Source organism: Emydura macquarii, unplaced genomic scaffold, assembly GCF_026122565.2.
Source record: "Emydura macquarii macquarii isolate MOO-44397 ecotype Brisbane River unplaced genomic scaffold, CSIRO-AGI_Emac_v2 contig_1027, whole genome shotgun sequence".
Lineage (NCBI taxonomy): Eukaryota > Metazoa > Chordata > Testudines > Chelidae > Emydura > Emydura macquarii.
In genome coordinates, this window is record NW_027131164.1 from 20,605,156 (window position 1) to 20,621,219 (window position 16,064).

Consider the following 16,064-nt stretch of genomic DNA (forward strand, 5'->3'; position numbering starts at 1 on the left):
GTAGAAAATCCTCAGCAGTACAACAAAGGAACCAGTTACTGTTGGTGGGACATATAAACTCAAGAGATTCACTGAGACAGGAAGCTTTGAGCAGGAGTTGGGAAGAAGTTGGCATGCTCTCATGGGAGGGTTGTGTGCATTTGCAAAACCAGCCAAGGCAGAGAAAGCTAGTTGATCTAGGAACACTCCATGATTCTGAAGAGAGTCATGAGTTGCATGAGAAGGATCACAGGCACCACAGAAGGCTCTGGCCAAGCCCAAAGAACTCCAGAGTGGTAAGGAACCTGAGGTAGAGAAATGCTTACAGGTGTGTTCATTGTTTTTTATAGATCTGTATATTTCTTGTGCTACATAAGTGAAGAGTAATGATGTTTTATAATACTGTACAAAGTCTGTCTGTCTGTTTGCTTTCACTATTGTGTACCTCTGAAGAGAGAAACTGCAAACCAGAATGTTTCCACCTCTGGTAAGATTCTGAAGAACACTCAAGAACTGCTGGGGGAGGCAATGGGAAGACAGCACTAGTTTCAGGGCCAAGGTAATTGGACTGCCAGGTTTCCACTGCTAAGAGGGGTGTCAGACATGCGGTCTGTTCCTGGTGGTCATGCCTAGGCTCAAAGGTTGGATCTCCTCACAGCAGTCTGGCAAGTTTCCATCTGGCAGAGCTCCACCAGATCTGTGGCAAGTATTCAAATGTTTATCAATAAGGGATATATTTTATTAGATCTGTTTTTCTCTATATTATCTGTAAATGCCTTTACTCTCTTACTTGAGTGACTTTTAATGGTTATTTTATTTGTATTTTGATATTAATATATAATAGTACATTTCCAGTTTCCTGTCTTGAGTAACTGACTGAAACAGCCTCATGTGACTTACTATTCAACATTATTGGCTGTAAAATCAGTGGGTAATTAAATCAGGCAATAAATTCTGTACTTGATCAGAATTGCTTCTTTTAAAGATGAAAGTGTTTGATATGTGTGGGGTCTCATTTGATCACTTTCCAAGAAGGATTTACTAACTTAAAAGGTAAAAACAACTACTGATCATTTTTAGCAGTAGTTGTGAAAATACTACCCTTCAGACAGAAGTTTCTCTTCTGCAAAATAACTCTCCAAGTCTTTGTTTTGAAGGATTGGATCACTGTCTTGCTAAGTTTTCTCTGCCTTAGACATAATTGTAACACTTTTTTGCTTTTAAATCAAAACACAATATAGCACAATAGATATGATGTTGTAATTTATTTTAAAATGTATTCAAATAGTAGATGAAGCACTTAGATCAAGGCATAAAAGTGTGCATTATGTTACAAACCTCTTTAATTTGTATTAGCATTTTGTTCTTTTCATTTAGCAGAGCAGATAAAACTTTTTGTAAAAATTTAATTAAAAAATCAAAATTTGGAAAACTTCAGTTCTAGGATCTACAGTGTTTTTCTTCCAACGCCCATATTGACAGATCTTTCATTAATTCATTAATCAAGAAAAGTAATCTGGGATTTGGGGGGATATAAAACTTGCTTCAGTTGTTACAAAATACTTGAACTAATTTTTTGGCAGGGAAGCTTAACTGAGTTAACTGAGTAAGTTACAGTTACTGTTTAAGAGTAGATTTTAAGGTCTATTATGTGTACGTGTTTCCATATTGTTATCTTACTGTTATACTTTCACTATCTGGCACGATATGTACATAATGAAGTTACTATGTGAAAGTTAGTAAAAATACTTCACTAAAATGAATTATCCACCTCAACACAAGCATGGTGTTTAAAACATTGATTCTCCTGTTTTGGTTACTTCATAGTGACATATTGATGCAGACATACATTGTTGAGAATAATTTGCATTTAGATTGCTATCCCTCCCACCCACCCCCAAAAATCTCCAGTATAATAATACTTTCCTCAGTATTGCAGAGAGAGCCTAAAATAACTAATGTTGTGATCCTAGTCAGCTAATTTCTGCTACAACCAGCACTCATTAAGAGCTTTACTCAATTTTAGCAATGGTGATTCAGTGGTATGCTGTGTTTCTGTGACACCTAGTAAATGGAAGAAGGTGTTCTTTTCTTTATCCTTGTTTTTTTACTGCAAGAGATCATGTTCCCTTAAAGTACCAAAGCTTGTTACTGGCCTTCCCTTTTCTTCCATTTATTATATATTATTTTGAGCAAGTTGATAGTAATGTGAAACTAGGAATTGTAGAAAAGTGATAAGAGAAGCAAATGGACACAGAACTCTATGGCCAGTAGTGTTAAGAACAATAACATGGAGCTTTTAAAGTATATTAGGAATAAAAAGAATCCTAACAATGATATTGGTCCATTACTAGATGGAAATTATATTATCAATAAAAATGCAGAAAAGGCTGAAATGTTCAATAAATATTTCTGTTCTGTATATGGGGGGAAAATGGATAATATAGTCATATGATAACATTCTTCCATTCAACTAGTGTCTCAAAAGGATGTTAAACAGTAGCTACCAAAGTTAGACATTATTAAAGTAGCAGGTCTGGTAACTTGCATCTAAGAGTTTTAAAAGAGCTCGCTTTGGAGTTCACTGGACCTTAATGTTGATTTCAATAAGTCTTGGAATGCTGGACAAATTCCAGAAGACTGGAAGAAAGCTAATGTTGTGCTAATGTTTAAAAAGGGTAAACAGGATGACGCAGGTAATTATAGGCCTGTCAATCTGACATCAATCACAATCAAGATAATGGAGGAGTTGATATGACACTTGGTTAATTAAGAACTAAAAGAGAGTAATATAATTAATGCCAATCAACATGGGTTTATGGAAAACTGATCCTGTCAAACTAACTTGTTACCTTCTTTGATAATCTTACAAGTTTGGTTGATAAAGAAAATAGTGTGTTGACTGTAATAAACTTAAATTTCTGTAAGGCATTTGATTTGATACCGCATGACATTTTGATTAAAAAAGCTAGAACAATATAAAATTAAATTGACGCACATTAAATGGATGAAAAACTGGCTAACTGATTGGTCTCAAAATGTAGTTGTAAATGGGGAATCATCATCAAATGGTATGTTGTTAGTGGGGTGCTGTTGGGATTGGTTGTTGGCCCTATGCTGTTTAACATTTTATTAATGACCAGGAAGAAAACACAAAATCATCACTGATAAAGTTAGGAGATGATACAAAAATTGGGGGAGTGGTAAATAATGAAGAGGACAGGTCTCTTACACAGAGCCATCTAGATCACTTGATAAGCAAGGTGCAAGCAAACAATGTGTTTTAATATGGCTAAATGTAAATGTATGCATCTAGGAACAAAGAATCTAAGCCATGCTTTCAGGACTGGGGACTCTATCCTGGGAAGCAGTGACTGAAAAAGATTTGGAAGTCATGGTGGATAATCTGCTGCACATAAACTCCCAATGCAATGCTGTAGCTAATTCAGTCCTTGGATACATAAATGGATATTTCAAGTAGGAGTAGAGAAGTTATTTTACTTATCTATTTAGCACTAGTGTGACCACTGCCGGAATACTTTGTCCAGTTCTGGTTTTCAAAATTCAAGAAAAATGTTGATAAATTGGAGAGGGTTCAGAGAAAAGCCACAAGAATGATTAAAGGATTAGAAAACATACTTTATAGGATAGGCTGAAGGAGCTCAATCTATGTACCTTAACAAGGAGAAAGGGTGACTTGATTACAGTTCATAAGTATCTACACAGGAAAAAATATTTATTAATAGGCTCTTCAATCTAGCTGAGACAGATATAACCCCATTTCAATGGCTGGAAATTGAAAGTAGACAAATTCAGACAGGAAATTTGTAATTAAGCATTGCAACAATTTCCCAAGAGTCGTGATGTATTCTCCATCACGGACAATTTTTAAATGAAGATTAGTTTTTTTGTTTTTAAATATGACCTAGGAATTACTTCGTGAATTTCTATGGGCTATGTTATACAGGAGGTCAGACTGGATGATCACAGTAGTCCTTTCTGGCCTTGGAATCTGTGAACCTTTGATATACTGCAGTAGTTTCCAGAACATCAGTCAGTGGTGATCTATGAGCACATAATAGTGGTTTGAAGAAAGGTATTTGATCATATGATTCTGGCTTCTCCTTATTAGTTCCTCCTCCTAAATTATACTTTGCTATAAAAATATTAAATATGTCCCTAATATGAATTTCCTATGGAAGTTATTGCTATATTTGAAACAAAGATGCCACACAATTATGAATGTGAGAGTAGGTGCTGAACACGACAGTTGCTCTGTTAAGGTCCCTGCTGTAGTAAAATTTGGGAATCACCTGATATAATGCATAGGAAGTTGTCTTTAAATTGTGAATTTCCAATTGGCAGAGTCTTTTTTTCAGTAGAGTGAGGTGCAAGTCCTATGTAGTTAAATACTTATCAGTAGTTGGTTCTTTAATTAAATGTGTGTTTATTTCAGCATCTTAACTGATGATGATGAAGAAATATACAGAACTGAAGACTGTGAATTTGCAGCCAAGAAAAGGAAAAAAGACCATTTTAGGAATAACACAAAATCACAATGTAAGATTGGGTTGCTTTTAGTTCTGGTTTGGAAGCTGTTTCATCACTTTAAAGAACCTAAATATTTCTATAAAGCTTACTGACATGGGCATAATTCACTAACACTTATTAGTACTGCTTGGACAAAAACTCAGTATTAACAATGCTTACAGCTTCTCTAAACAACTCTGTCATTAATCATAGAGCATAAGATCTTCATGATCCTAATGAAAATACTTTTATTAATTGTGGTATCACTCTAATAATCGAAGTCTAGTAACCTACAACCCACTGATGCTGCTTTTATTTTATTCTTTTTCTGGAGGGTTTTTACTTTAAACTCAGGTTCTTTTGAATATGTAAACTTACTTTTTAATTACTGCCTTTGTAAACTGGTGCTAATCTTGTATTTAATTTTAACTCAATTTGTCAGTAGTGAAACAGCTCTTGCAAAAATGAATTTTTCCTTATATATATATTTTTTTTAATCACAGAGTTTAGGGTACTTAGTGAGTTGTTGTTTTTTATAAGGGAAAAAAATCATAACTGTGGTGGATACAGTGACCCAGAATTCTTGAAGACATGGAGGGACAGAGAGGGTCATATGGAACACTGTACGGGACACAAATTGCTCATGGTTGAGGGGACAACACAGGGAAACCCTGGAGCACAGAATTCTCCTGGGGAGACAACAGAGTGTAGACGGAATGAGGGTAGAGTCCTATGTAAAATATGTGATCATGTAATTAAAAACTGTATCCAAATGTATACTCACAAGGGGGGAAAATGTAGGCTGCTGGTGCAACCTAAAATCTGGAGTTTCCTTACTTTTCAATGCTTGGCTTTGCAACCTAAATAACTTTTCTTTTAGTTTAGTTTTTTGTATATGTAATGTACTACATGGGATAACATTTTCAGAAGCGCCTAAGTCACTTAGCTACTTTTGGAACTCTTTACCCATCAGCTGTTTCAAACCTTTGTAAGTAGCTTTCATTAAAGCTATTTTAATATTATCTTTAAAAACTTTAATTTGCAAAGAGTTTTATCAAGATCATTTAGGTATCTTATTATTTGGGAAATATTTGTTAATGTGCTGAAAGTTAAAATTGTTACATTAATTTATCTGTTTTTAGGTTTTTATCGTGAAAAATGGATCTATGTTCACAAAGAAAGCACCAGAGAAGTAAGTGTCCTATGCTGTGGGCCAAGACCTGCAGTCCTTATTTACTGGCTTATTATATGTGGAGTTTAAGAACACATCTTAGGCCTTGTCTTCACTGCATGCTAACCTCATGCTCAACCCTGGCTCCCTCCCCCCCATTAACACAGTATGCATTCACACATCTCCATATCACTATCAGCGCTTTACAGTGAGGCAGCCATCACACTCTTAATGATAGGGTAGACCACAAGATAGATATTAATATGTATTGCTACCACAAGGTCAATGTAGTTAAAACATGGGTGTCCATGACTGCTCAACAATTGAGATACCATGGTCCTTCAATTAATTCCCATAAGCCAATTGGGCACTTATTCATGTGCACTACTTTGCCACTTCCTGTGCCCTGACCAGAAGTGGTCTACCTTCATTTCCCTTTGCTCAGTATCCACAGTCCCACCATGCTTGCAGTTTCCCCAGCTAACCTATCTCCAGTGTTTGAAACAGCAGAGCACTGGCCCCTAAGAAGCATGTGTATTGGCATTCAGCCTCCTGGCCCTACGAACGCACCAGAATCTTAGTGCAGCTTTGGGCTGAAGTTAGTGAAACCTGCATCTTTAACTGTACAAAGAGGAATATCAAATTGTAAAAAAAAGTATATCTAAGCAGCAGCTGGCTGATCACGGGATTGAGCAGACCAACAGCAGCGCAGGGAGATGATAAAGGAGCTTAAGGTGAGCTATTGGAAGACCAGGGAAAAGAATAAGAAATCTGGTAGTGCTCCAGCAACATGTTCATTTAACAATAAAATGGACTGTGTTCTGAGCAGCCCTATGAGCATAGGGACCCTTTTCAGCATGGATTCGTTTGTGGGAGCTAGGATGGGCGTGATTCAAAATTTGGATATCCATGGAGATGTGACCTGGCCCAGCCAGCAAGGAGAGGGAGAGGCAGAGGAGGATGTCTCTAGTCTAGTCCATGAGCTTGTCTCGAATTCACAAAAGCTGTTCCCTTTAAATGTCCCAGGAAGAGCTCCCCAGGTAGAGGGTGTCCACACTGAAGAAGCAGAGGAGAAGTTGGCATCTTACCTGATTGCCAACTTGAGACTGCTGCAGATCTGTTGGCAGTTTACAAAGGACAAAGAAACATTCTTTTGGACCATTATTTGCTCTGCCATTTCCGTGCTCTGTCACTTAAGTGCCAGGGAAGCTCCTTACACAGCTCCATAAATGCGTGTTTCTTCGTGTGAAATTTCTTGGTTCCTGGCTAGTCATCCCATGTTGTACTCTCACCAGTGTGTGCTTGTATTCAAACCTGGAAGCAATGGTCAGTGCAGGGGTCATCCACCATTTTAAAAACATCATAGTCTTGGTGCATGCCTTCATCTCCCCTTGGTCCTGTTCAATTGCTGTTGTGCTACTTCTGACTGCAAGCTGCTTCCTCAGTCTCTTCTAACCCTAAAACAGCCACTGAAACCCCTGCCAGCATCTCCTGGCAGCTAGTGCAGAAGCACAAATAAAAAACGCTGCATCCATAAAAAGTAGTAGTTCTTGGCCGAAGATCCATATCTTTGCTGCGTCAGCTTGGTTATTGCCAATAAGCAAATTTTGTGGGCCTAGGCCATTTCCTTCCGCAACCCCAAGAGCGAACAGACTACAAATGCAAGCACAGAGTGACACCGTGAATTGTGGCACTATGAATCTCAGGATACAAGCCAGAGCAACTGTATTGTTTGTCACTGCTACAAACAGTGCCAGTGGAGACACAAGACATGACAACCATGTGCTGATATCAACAGTGATTTGTGTAGTAGTGGGAAGGCTACCACTCACTTACAGCAGATGATTACTTATCCCATGGTTTGCGTGTACTTCTGCTAGAATTCTGCGCCACTGCACAATGCAGAATTTGTGCAGAATTAATGTTCCTGTCAGAATTTTATTTTTTCATGCAGAATTTATTTCCACCAAAATGCTTCCTTTTTCTGGTTTTGCATGTTTAAGATGTGTTAATTTTGTCTAAATGTAATATCTTTGCATGCACACCAGCCTGAACCCACCTGCCTCCAATCCCACCTATCCCCCAGCACTCCCGTCCACACCTGTCACAGGGGCGCACATACCACCTCTGGAGACAAAGGGATGTTGGCTGGTGAACCATATATACAACCCAACCCATGTGTGCATGCACAGACTCTCTCACACTTGCCCCGACACATGTACATTCTACCTGGGGTCACCCTTCCTCATGCTAACCAACCTCTATCCTATAACTAAACTACCGCTAACTCACCAACCCCCTTACTGCTACAGTGGTGTGACCCAAAAATTTTACAAAACACATAGAAGCTTGAACTTGGACAAGATATGACAGACAGATACAAACAGTCCTTAAAGATGCTAGCACCCCCTTAGGCTAGGTTGTTACAATGCTTTTATATAGCATACTTTTATATAATGACTTTGTTTAAATTAAATATTTAATTTCACAGAAATAGAAGATAACTGTCAACAAAGATACATCAAGTTCTGTAGTAATATGCTTAGTAGGGCATCTGTTTGTCAAAAAGCATTTCCTGAATCTCTTTTGTTGTCTGTATTGTTATAGACATAATTGCTGACAGGTATTTGGAAGTAAATTACCAAAATAAATGAAATTGGCATGATTATATTGTGTTATTTTGACAAATAAAATATTGTGCACAGAATTTTTAGGCACAGAATTCTCCCAGGACTATTTGCATGTAATGAAGACCAGGCCTTACTATTGTGTGAAATCACTTCGAGATACCTTTTAGTTCAAAATGAAGCAGTTACAGTTTCCTCATCCTCATCAAAATGAATGCTTGGCCTAGATTCAGGAAAGTATCCCTATTAGGGATAGGCTTAGGCATAGGCTTAACTTTAAGTACATGCTTAAGTGCTTTCTTGAATCAGAATATTAGTGATTGACTAAACCGAATTTTTCTTTGTTTGCTCTTAAAGTTGTTTTTTTTTGTTTGTTTGTTTGTTTGTTTTTTTCTTTCAAGAGACATGGCTATTGCACATTGGGAGAAGCTTTTAATCGCTTAGACTTTTCAAGTGCAATTCAGGACATCAGAAGGTTCAATTATGTGGTCAAAGTAAGCTGCTTATGTTACATATTTCATAAATGTTTTGCTAGTTTGTCTGCATAACTATATGCTGGCAATTTTCAACTACATAAGTAAGCTGTTTGCATAAAAATAGGCATTTAAAAATATATTAAAATATCCAAGTTCTGGAGTAAACTGATTTTTATGTGTTGAAAACTGATTTATTATACTGTGAAACTCCTCAGACTGCAAAAGGAAGATAATAGGCCAGTACCCTTTGCTGATAGCTTTTCAGAGAAACATTAGTGGTAACTTCAGTTACTTTTTGCATTTTAAAAAAAATTCATAAAACAGAACAAATTAAGACTATTAATATTCTGCAAAATAAACTATAATTCATCATAATATATTTCATAAACTTGTTTTAATAATTTTTGATTATGCATTGGTGTAAGCTCTGTAGCATTTTTTTTCCTGAAAACAATGAAGTGTTAGTGCTACGAGGTCTTGTTACACCAATCCATCAGTCTTTGCTGCGCCACACATTTTATAATTGGCAGGCACTTAGTAAGATAACTGGTATGCCCTTTCTATTCTTACAATTTCCTCTAGAACTTTGGGAACAACCCCCAGATTTTTCAAAATCTTCTGGCATTTCCATCTTTCTTAGGTCAATTGTAACAACATTGGAATCTCTCAACAGTGACTGGGTTATGTTAATGCCTTTGGTCCATATATTCCATCTAAAGTAATACAACTCCATGACATTCAGCGGGCCTCACTAGGCAAATGTAATTTACCTCATGAGCAGTTGAATACTGCGATGATGGAATTACAGAAAGCCTTCACATGCTCAGCTGCCCCTCTGAGAATTCTCAGCAGTAGCTCCTTTCAGACAGCTGTGTGGCTTCTGTTAACATCATCTAGACCATTAAGTCCTTTAACTTGATCGCTGTGGAATTATAAGTTTGGCACAGCAATTTAAAATAAAATCAGAATGTTAAAAAAATTTTAAAGGGGAAAAAAGGTTGCTGTGTTTGAAGTAGTTTGGGGATTTTTATTACAGAGGTTCGGATAAGAGCATTCCAATAGTATATCTATTCTTAGTTATTCTACTCTGAGAAAAAGGTTTTCCTTTTCTGGGAACCCCTGGTCAATTAAGGAGAGAGAAAATTATGACCATCAGTGTAGGTGGTCTATCAGAAAACTTAACACTTAAAGCAAATTTTGAATTATGTGCCCTTTGCAGTTGTGTATGGGTACCTTTTCTAGGAACTGACATGCAGAGGGGAATTACAGCATGAACTGCAAGAAATTTAACTATATTTTACTAATTGTAGGCTATGTGGGTTTTTCTCTGAAGCCTATTTGGTGGTAATCTCAGAAATATAATTAATGTTTGTACAGTATACTGAAAATGTATGAATTACTAATGGGAGGTTATTTAAATAGTGAATGGAACTTATATACACTTTCAGTTTTCTTTGATTTAGATCCTATTTTCTCTCCTTAGTTCTGTAGCTACTGAAGTTTTTTCATAAGTCATAACTAATGCTACAGACTTTCATAGAAGAATATCTATCTAAAGCATGCTTGGTTTTGTAGTCCTTTCTTCTAATGTTAATTTTTTCTGTTTTAGTTGTTGCAATTAATTGCAAAATCTCAGCTAACTTCACTGAGTGGTGCAGCACAGAAGAACTACTTTAATATTTTGGACAAAATTGTACGAAAGGGTATGTTCAGGGTTCATTAGTACTGACTGAGTTGCTTTTCTAACCTTTCAACTAGTTTTGTTATTTTATATGTACTGCTTATGTCACAAAACAAAGGTAATGGCATATTTAATTAGTGAAAATCTAATATGCTTAATAACCAGGTTCTTAACATTGAAGCATATCATTCAAAGCAAATTTATAATGTGAAATAAGAGATTATTCTTCATGGTCAGAAGTTCATGGTTTCTCTTTTACTATTCTGTACTCTTTTATCAAATCTAAAAGTTCTTAGGTCAGAACAAAACCATTTCTCTTTTTATTAACATGAACACCTGTGTATGTCTTATTTTAAAAACTCATTTACATGATGAACTAGAACAATTTAGTCCAAATTTGCCAAGTTACCCCCCCAGAGGTATGCAATAGACCACAATTATTCCCAGTGTGTAAAATAAGAAAACTGGGCTCTTGCATAGTAATGGTTTTTTTTAAAGGTGACACCTGTATATGGAAGCCATTTAATACTATCTGCCTTGAAAGTAGAAAATCTCCTTGAGACACTAAGATGCAGCATTAATTTTATTAGTGTGTGGCATAAATGTTGCACTGATGCTTTGATAGCAGTATTGTCTTAAACATCAATCCTGCACCCTTGGGAGCAGCCAGAGCAAATTCCATTGTGGGATCAGGGCATTTATTTAGCAAGTGAAACTGCTGCTCAGCTGCAATTTGAGTTAGTTCAGGTAGGGAAATCTCGATAATGTGGGTTAAATGTTACAAATCAAAAAAGTACCTTTTTTCCCCCCCTCTTTTCTCCCCAGTTTTGGAAGACCAACACAATCCACGTTTAATCAAAGATCTTCTTCAGGATCTGAGTTCTACTCTCTGTATACTGATTAGGGGAGTAGGGAAATCTGTGTTGGTGGGGAACATCAATATTTGGATTTGCCGATTAGAGACTATCCTTACATGGCAACAACAGCTAAAAAATCTTCAGATGAACAAGGTATATTGAATTTGTTAAATCAGAAATATTTGGTAAAGGGGGAAAAGGTGCTTTTAATATGTGTACAAGCAAAGTTTTAAATAAGTCTAAAGCCATTTTTACCTGACATCATTAGCTATTCTGCACAGATGATGACATAAAGATATAAAATTAAAGTTCTTTTTTTACACACTAAATATTTTAATATTCTTTTGTTGTGAAGAGGACAACAGTAACACAAACTGTAGCCATTAACTGACTCCTGACAGATATTCACAGACTTAATTTTCTGATAGCCCAACCACAAATTTCAAAACTGATAGCTCTCTGTCGACATTAATGTGACTATTTTAGAGATAATTATTCTCTGATCAGACACACACAATAACTCTACCTTACTAAGGAAATATGGACCTGAAGTCCAAGATCGGAGAAGAACCAAGAAAACATGACTAAAGCACTGAAGTAGCAATTCCAAAGCTTTGCAAGCCAACTGGGGCTCTTTCTATGAAAATAGGTAACTCATGGACTTCTGGAAGCTTTAAAAGTTTGGATCTGGGTCACAGCTTTTTTTGAGCATATAATGCAGAGAGGTAGGAGAAGAAGCAAAGGGAGGTAATAAGATTTGTGGGGAGGGGGAGGAGGAAGGGCAGACAGCTGCAGGCTGGGAAGAAGAGTCACAGATATTTCTGTCTGCTTCCAGGCTCTTGCCTCAAGTGGCCTTCCCTCAGGCATACACCAGTGTATGTAGGGACGAAGTGCTAGTCTCCCCGCTCACCCAGTTCCACTACCCCAATACTGTGTGCATCACTTTAAGCATTTACAATGGCAATTTTTGAAAATCAGTTAAGACGTCTAATGTTTCTAAGGGTCTGTGGGATGATCAGAAGCAAAACAAGGGGAATAAAAATTGTATTTATTTTTTTAAATTTAAATCAGATTTTTTTGGTTTAAATTGGATTAAAATTACATGCATTTTTCTTTTTAAAAAATAAACCTATTTAGAATTAAATTTGAAACTGACTACATACATTAAGGCTTACATTTATTATAATCTATTAAAATAATTTTAAATAAAATAATATTAAACAGTACACATTTGCTATTGAAGTGAAACCATCAAACCTGTGGAAGTCACTGGCTAAGCACCTGGAACCAGAGTTTGTTGATATGCTAACCCAGCTTCTGACAGCAGTAGTCTCTTCGGCAGGTGGAAAGGGAATATTTTCTTCATTTCACTTCATTTGAGCTTCAGATCAATGACTAGTTCATTCAACGTTAAGAAACTGATTGGGAGTTGAAGAAACAGAAAAGCTTGTTTTCCTCTTCCACTCTATGAATAAAAACTAGGTGTGAGAGGATGAGATTTACTAGTTCTAAAGTCTTGAAGGACATAGTTACTAGACACAATCAATTCAATTCGCTAACTACAGATGATACTTTTTTTGGTTTAATCAGTCAGTTTTAAATGCAAAGCACGCTTTGAACATTTTTTTCATATATATCCAGCACATTTAAGGTAGTTTAATTTATTTAATGAATAAAAATCATTTTAAAATGCTGTTTTTTGTACTTTTAATTGAATTCCAATTTCCATCCAAGTAGAGCTTGATACAAATGACGAGTAAACAGTCATTATCGAATAAATGAGAATGCATCGTTCACCATTTTCTAAAATAAAAAGTGTAAACATTAAGACTGAGTAAAGGGATGTTATGCTATCTAGTTGCTTATATAAATGTGTATAGATACATTGTATCTCCTGGTTAGGAAAAAGAAGTACCAAATTTAATCTAAAGCCTATATTTAGCTGCAAATCAATGTGTGTTAATTTTCACCAACCAATGAGAATCAATCTTTCTTTAGGAAAATAACTAAAAGGTACCAGTGCAAAACATGATTAAAATAGATTATTTAAATCAATCCACCCTGAAGCAAAGTAACAAGATCTTGTCAACAATAAACTAATAAAACTGCTTATCTAATATGCAACTTAGTTTATTTGGTAGAGTGTGGAGAGGCGAATCATGAATTTACTCTGATCATAGAATCTTGAAATCCCCTTCCTATACTAGTCTATATTTTTTGACTTTATCATTCTGTCCTGAAATAAATCACAACAAATTTTGAAATAGAAGATAGATCACACTAAAGAAATGGAAAATTCAGCCTTGAAGATATTTGTCATGTGGCCAACAAACCAAAACACCATCCTACCTTGACAGATAACAATTGCTTGAGTTATTGTTTTCTTTATTTTATATCAGTAACTTCCACTAGAGTTGCTTTTACTTGTTAATACAAATGCAAGATTGGAGTTATGCTCACAGATGCCTGAGTATGATCATCTCTCAAACACTATATGCAATATATCACTACAGAAAGTATATTCTATAAGTAAGACTAATGAGTGTAATGAACTAAATTTGTGGCATTAAGTTAGAGACGTCTAATGGACCTAGCAACCCTAGGGAGTGCAGCTGTTGTAATACCATTGAAGAGAGTGATGCATATGCTCCCCTTTGCATCTGGTCAGTTCCACTAGATGGGGCCACCGTCCTCCTTCTTGCACAAAACACTGTCAGCAGTGCTAGCTCTATGTAGTCCCTAACGGAATGTCTTCTAGTGTGTCTAGCCACCTTCCAGTCCTCTCCCTAGATCCTGATACACAGAGACTCCATAGAAGAGGACTCTGGTCATGGATACACACTCCCTTGGGTAGCCCACTCTATATTCTGCTCTTCTATCAGTGTGGCAAAACCACTATTTCATCTGTTGAGGGCTCTCTGCAGAGGTGGGATTTGCCCTACTTTCTTCCCACCTGCTCTTACATTCCATATCTGTTGTACATCCTATTTAGCTGAGTAGTTGACATAAACTTCAGTGCTTTTTAATAATAATGGTTTCTCTTATTTGTGATTGTCCTATTAACTATAACAAAGTTCGGCAAAGCAGGGAAACTATCGGTATATTTTTAGTGTGTGCATTTTTCTGAAAGCTGGTATTGCAGGCAACTTTTAACTGATTTTCAGATTGCATATGTGCGGGAATCATAGAATCATAGAATCATAGAATATTAGAGTTGGAAGGGACCTCAGGAGGTCATCTAGTCCAACCCCCTGCTCAAAGCAGGACTAACCTCAGCTATATCATCCCAACCAGGGTTTTGTCAAGCCTCAGCTTAAAAACCTGTAAGGATGGAGATTCCACCACCTCCCTAGGTAACCCATTCCAATGCTTCACCACCCTCCTAGTAAAAAACTTTTTCCTAATGTCCAACCTAGACCTCCCCCCTGCAACTTGAGACCGTTGCTCCTTGTTCTGTCATCTGCCACCACCGAGAACAGCCTAGCCCCATCCTCCCTAGAACCCCCTTTCAGGTAGTTAAAAGCCGCTATCAAATCCCCCCTCACTCTTCTCTTTTGCAGACTAAACAAGCCCAGTTCCCTCAGCCTCTCCTCATAAGTCCTGTGCTCCAGCCCCCTAATCATTTTGGTTGCCCTCCGCTGCACTCTCTCCAAATTGTCCACATCTTTTTTGTGGTGGGGGGCCCAAAACTGGACACAGTATTCTAAATGCGGCCTCACCAATGCCGAATAGAGGGGAATAATCACTTCCCGTGACCTGCTGGCAATGCCCCTCCTAATGCAGCCCAATATTCCATTAGCCTTCTTGACAACCAGGGCACACTGCTGACTCATATCCAGCTTTTTATCCACCGTTACCCCCAGGTCCTTTTCTGCAGAGCTGCTGCCCAGCTCGTCGGTCCCCAGTCTATAGCTGTGCATGGGATTCTTCCTTCCTAAGTGGAGGACTCTGCACTTATCTTTGTTGAACCTCATTAGATTTCTTTTGGCCCAATCCTCCAGTTTGTTTAGGTCACTCTGTATCCTATCCCTACCTTGCAGGGTATCTACCACTCCCCCCAGCTTAGTGTCGTCCGCAAACTTGCTGAGGGTGCAATCTACCCCATCCTCCAGATCATTAATAAAGATGTTGAACAAAACCGGCCCCAGGACCGACCCCTGGGGAACTCCGCTTGTGACCGGTTGCCAGCTAGACATGGAGCCATTGATCACTACTCGTTGAGCCCTATGCTCTAGCCAGTTCACTATCCATTTTATAGTCCATTCATCCAACCCATACTTCTTTAACTTGCTGATAAGAATACTGTGAGAAACCGTATCAAAAGCTTTGCTAAAGTCAAGGTATATCACATCCACCGCCTTCCCCACATCCACAGAGCCAGTCACCTCATCATAGAAAGCAATCAGGTTGGTCAGGCATGACTTTCCCTTGGTGAATCCGTGTTGACTGTTCCTGATCACCTTCCTCTCTTCCAAGTGCCTTAAAATGGATTCCTTAAGGACCTGCTCCATGATCTTTCCAGGGATTGAGGTGAGGCTGACCGGTCTGTAGTTCCCCGGATCCTCTTTCCTCCCTTTTTTGAAGATGGGCACTATATTTGCTTTTTTCCAGTCCTCAGGGACCTCCCCCTGTTGCCACGAGCTTTCAAAGATAATAGCCAATGGCTCTGAAATCACCTCAGCCAACTCCCTCAGCACCCTCGGGTGCATTGCATCCGGCCCCATGGACTTGTGAATGTCCAAT

General features: G+C 37.6%; 1 protein-coding gene across 4 annotated transcripts in view; it reads left to right on the top strand.

Annotated features, from left to right (window-relative positions):
- The window catches only part of FBXO25 (F-box protein 25), a 44,401-nt gene that overhangs the window by 12,896 nt on the left and 15,441 nt on the right, over nucleotides 1-16,064 (top strand). For 2 of the 4 annotated variants that reach the window (XM_067544839.1, XM_067544840.1), the window contains exons 3-7: nucleotides 4,436-4,539; nucleotides 5,652-5,701; nucleotides 8,709-8,801; nucleotides 10,393-10,486; nucleotides 11,290-11,474. In XM_067544839.1, coding sequence (XP_067400940.1) covers nucleotides 4,436-4,539; nucleotides 5,652-5,701; nucleotides 8,709-8,801; nucleotides 10,393-10,486; nucleotides 11,290-11,474 — 526 coding nt within the window. Of the gene's footprint in view, nucleotides 1-4,435; nucleotides 4,540-5,651; nucleotides 5,702-8,708; nucleotides 8,802-10,392; nucleotides 10,487-11,289; nucleotides 11,475-16,064 lie in introns of those variants that run through there. The other 2 variants (XM_067544842.1, XM_067544843.1) reach the window with 1 other exon arrangement.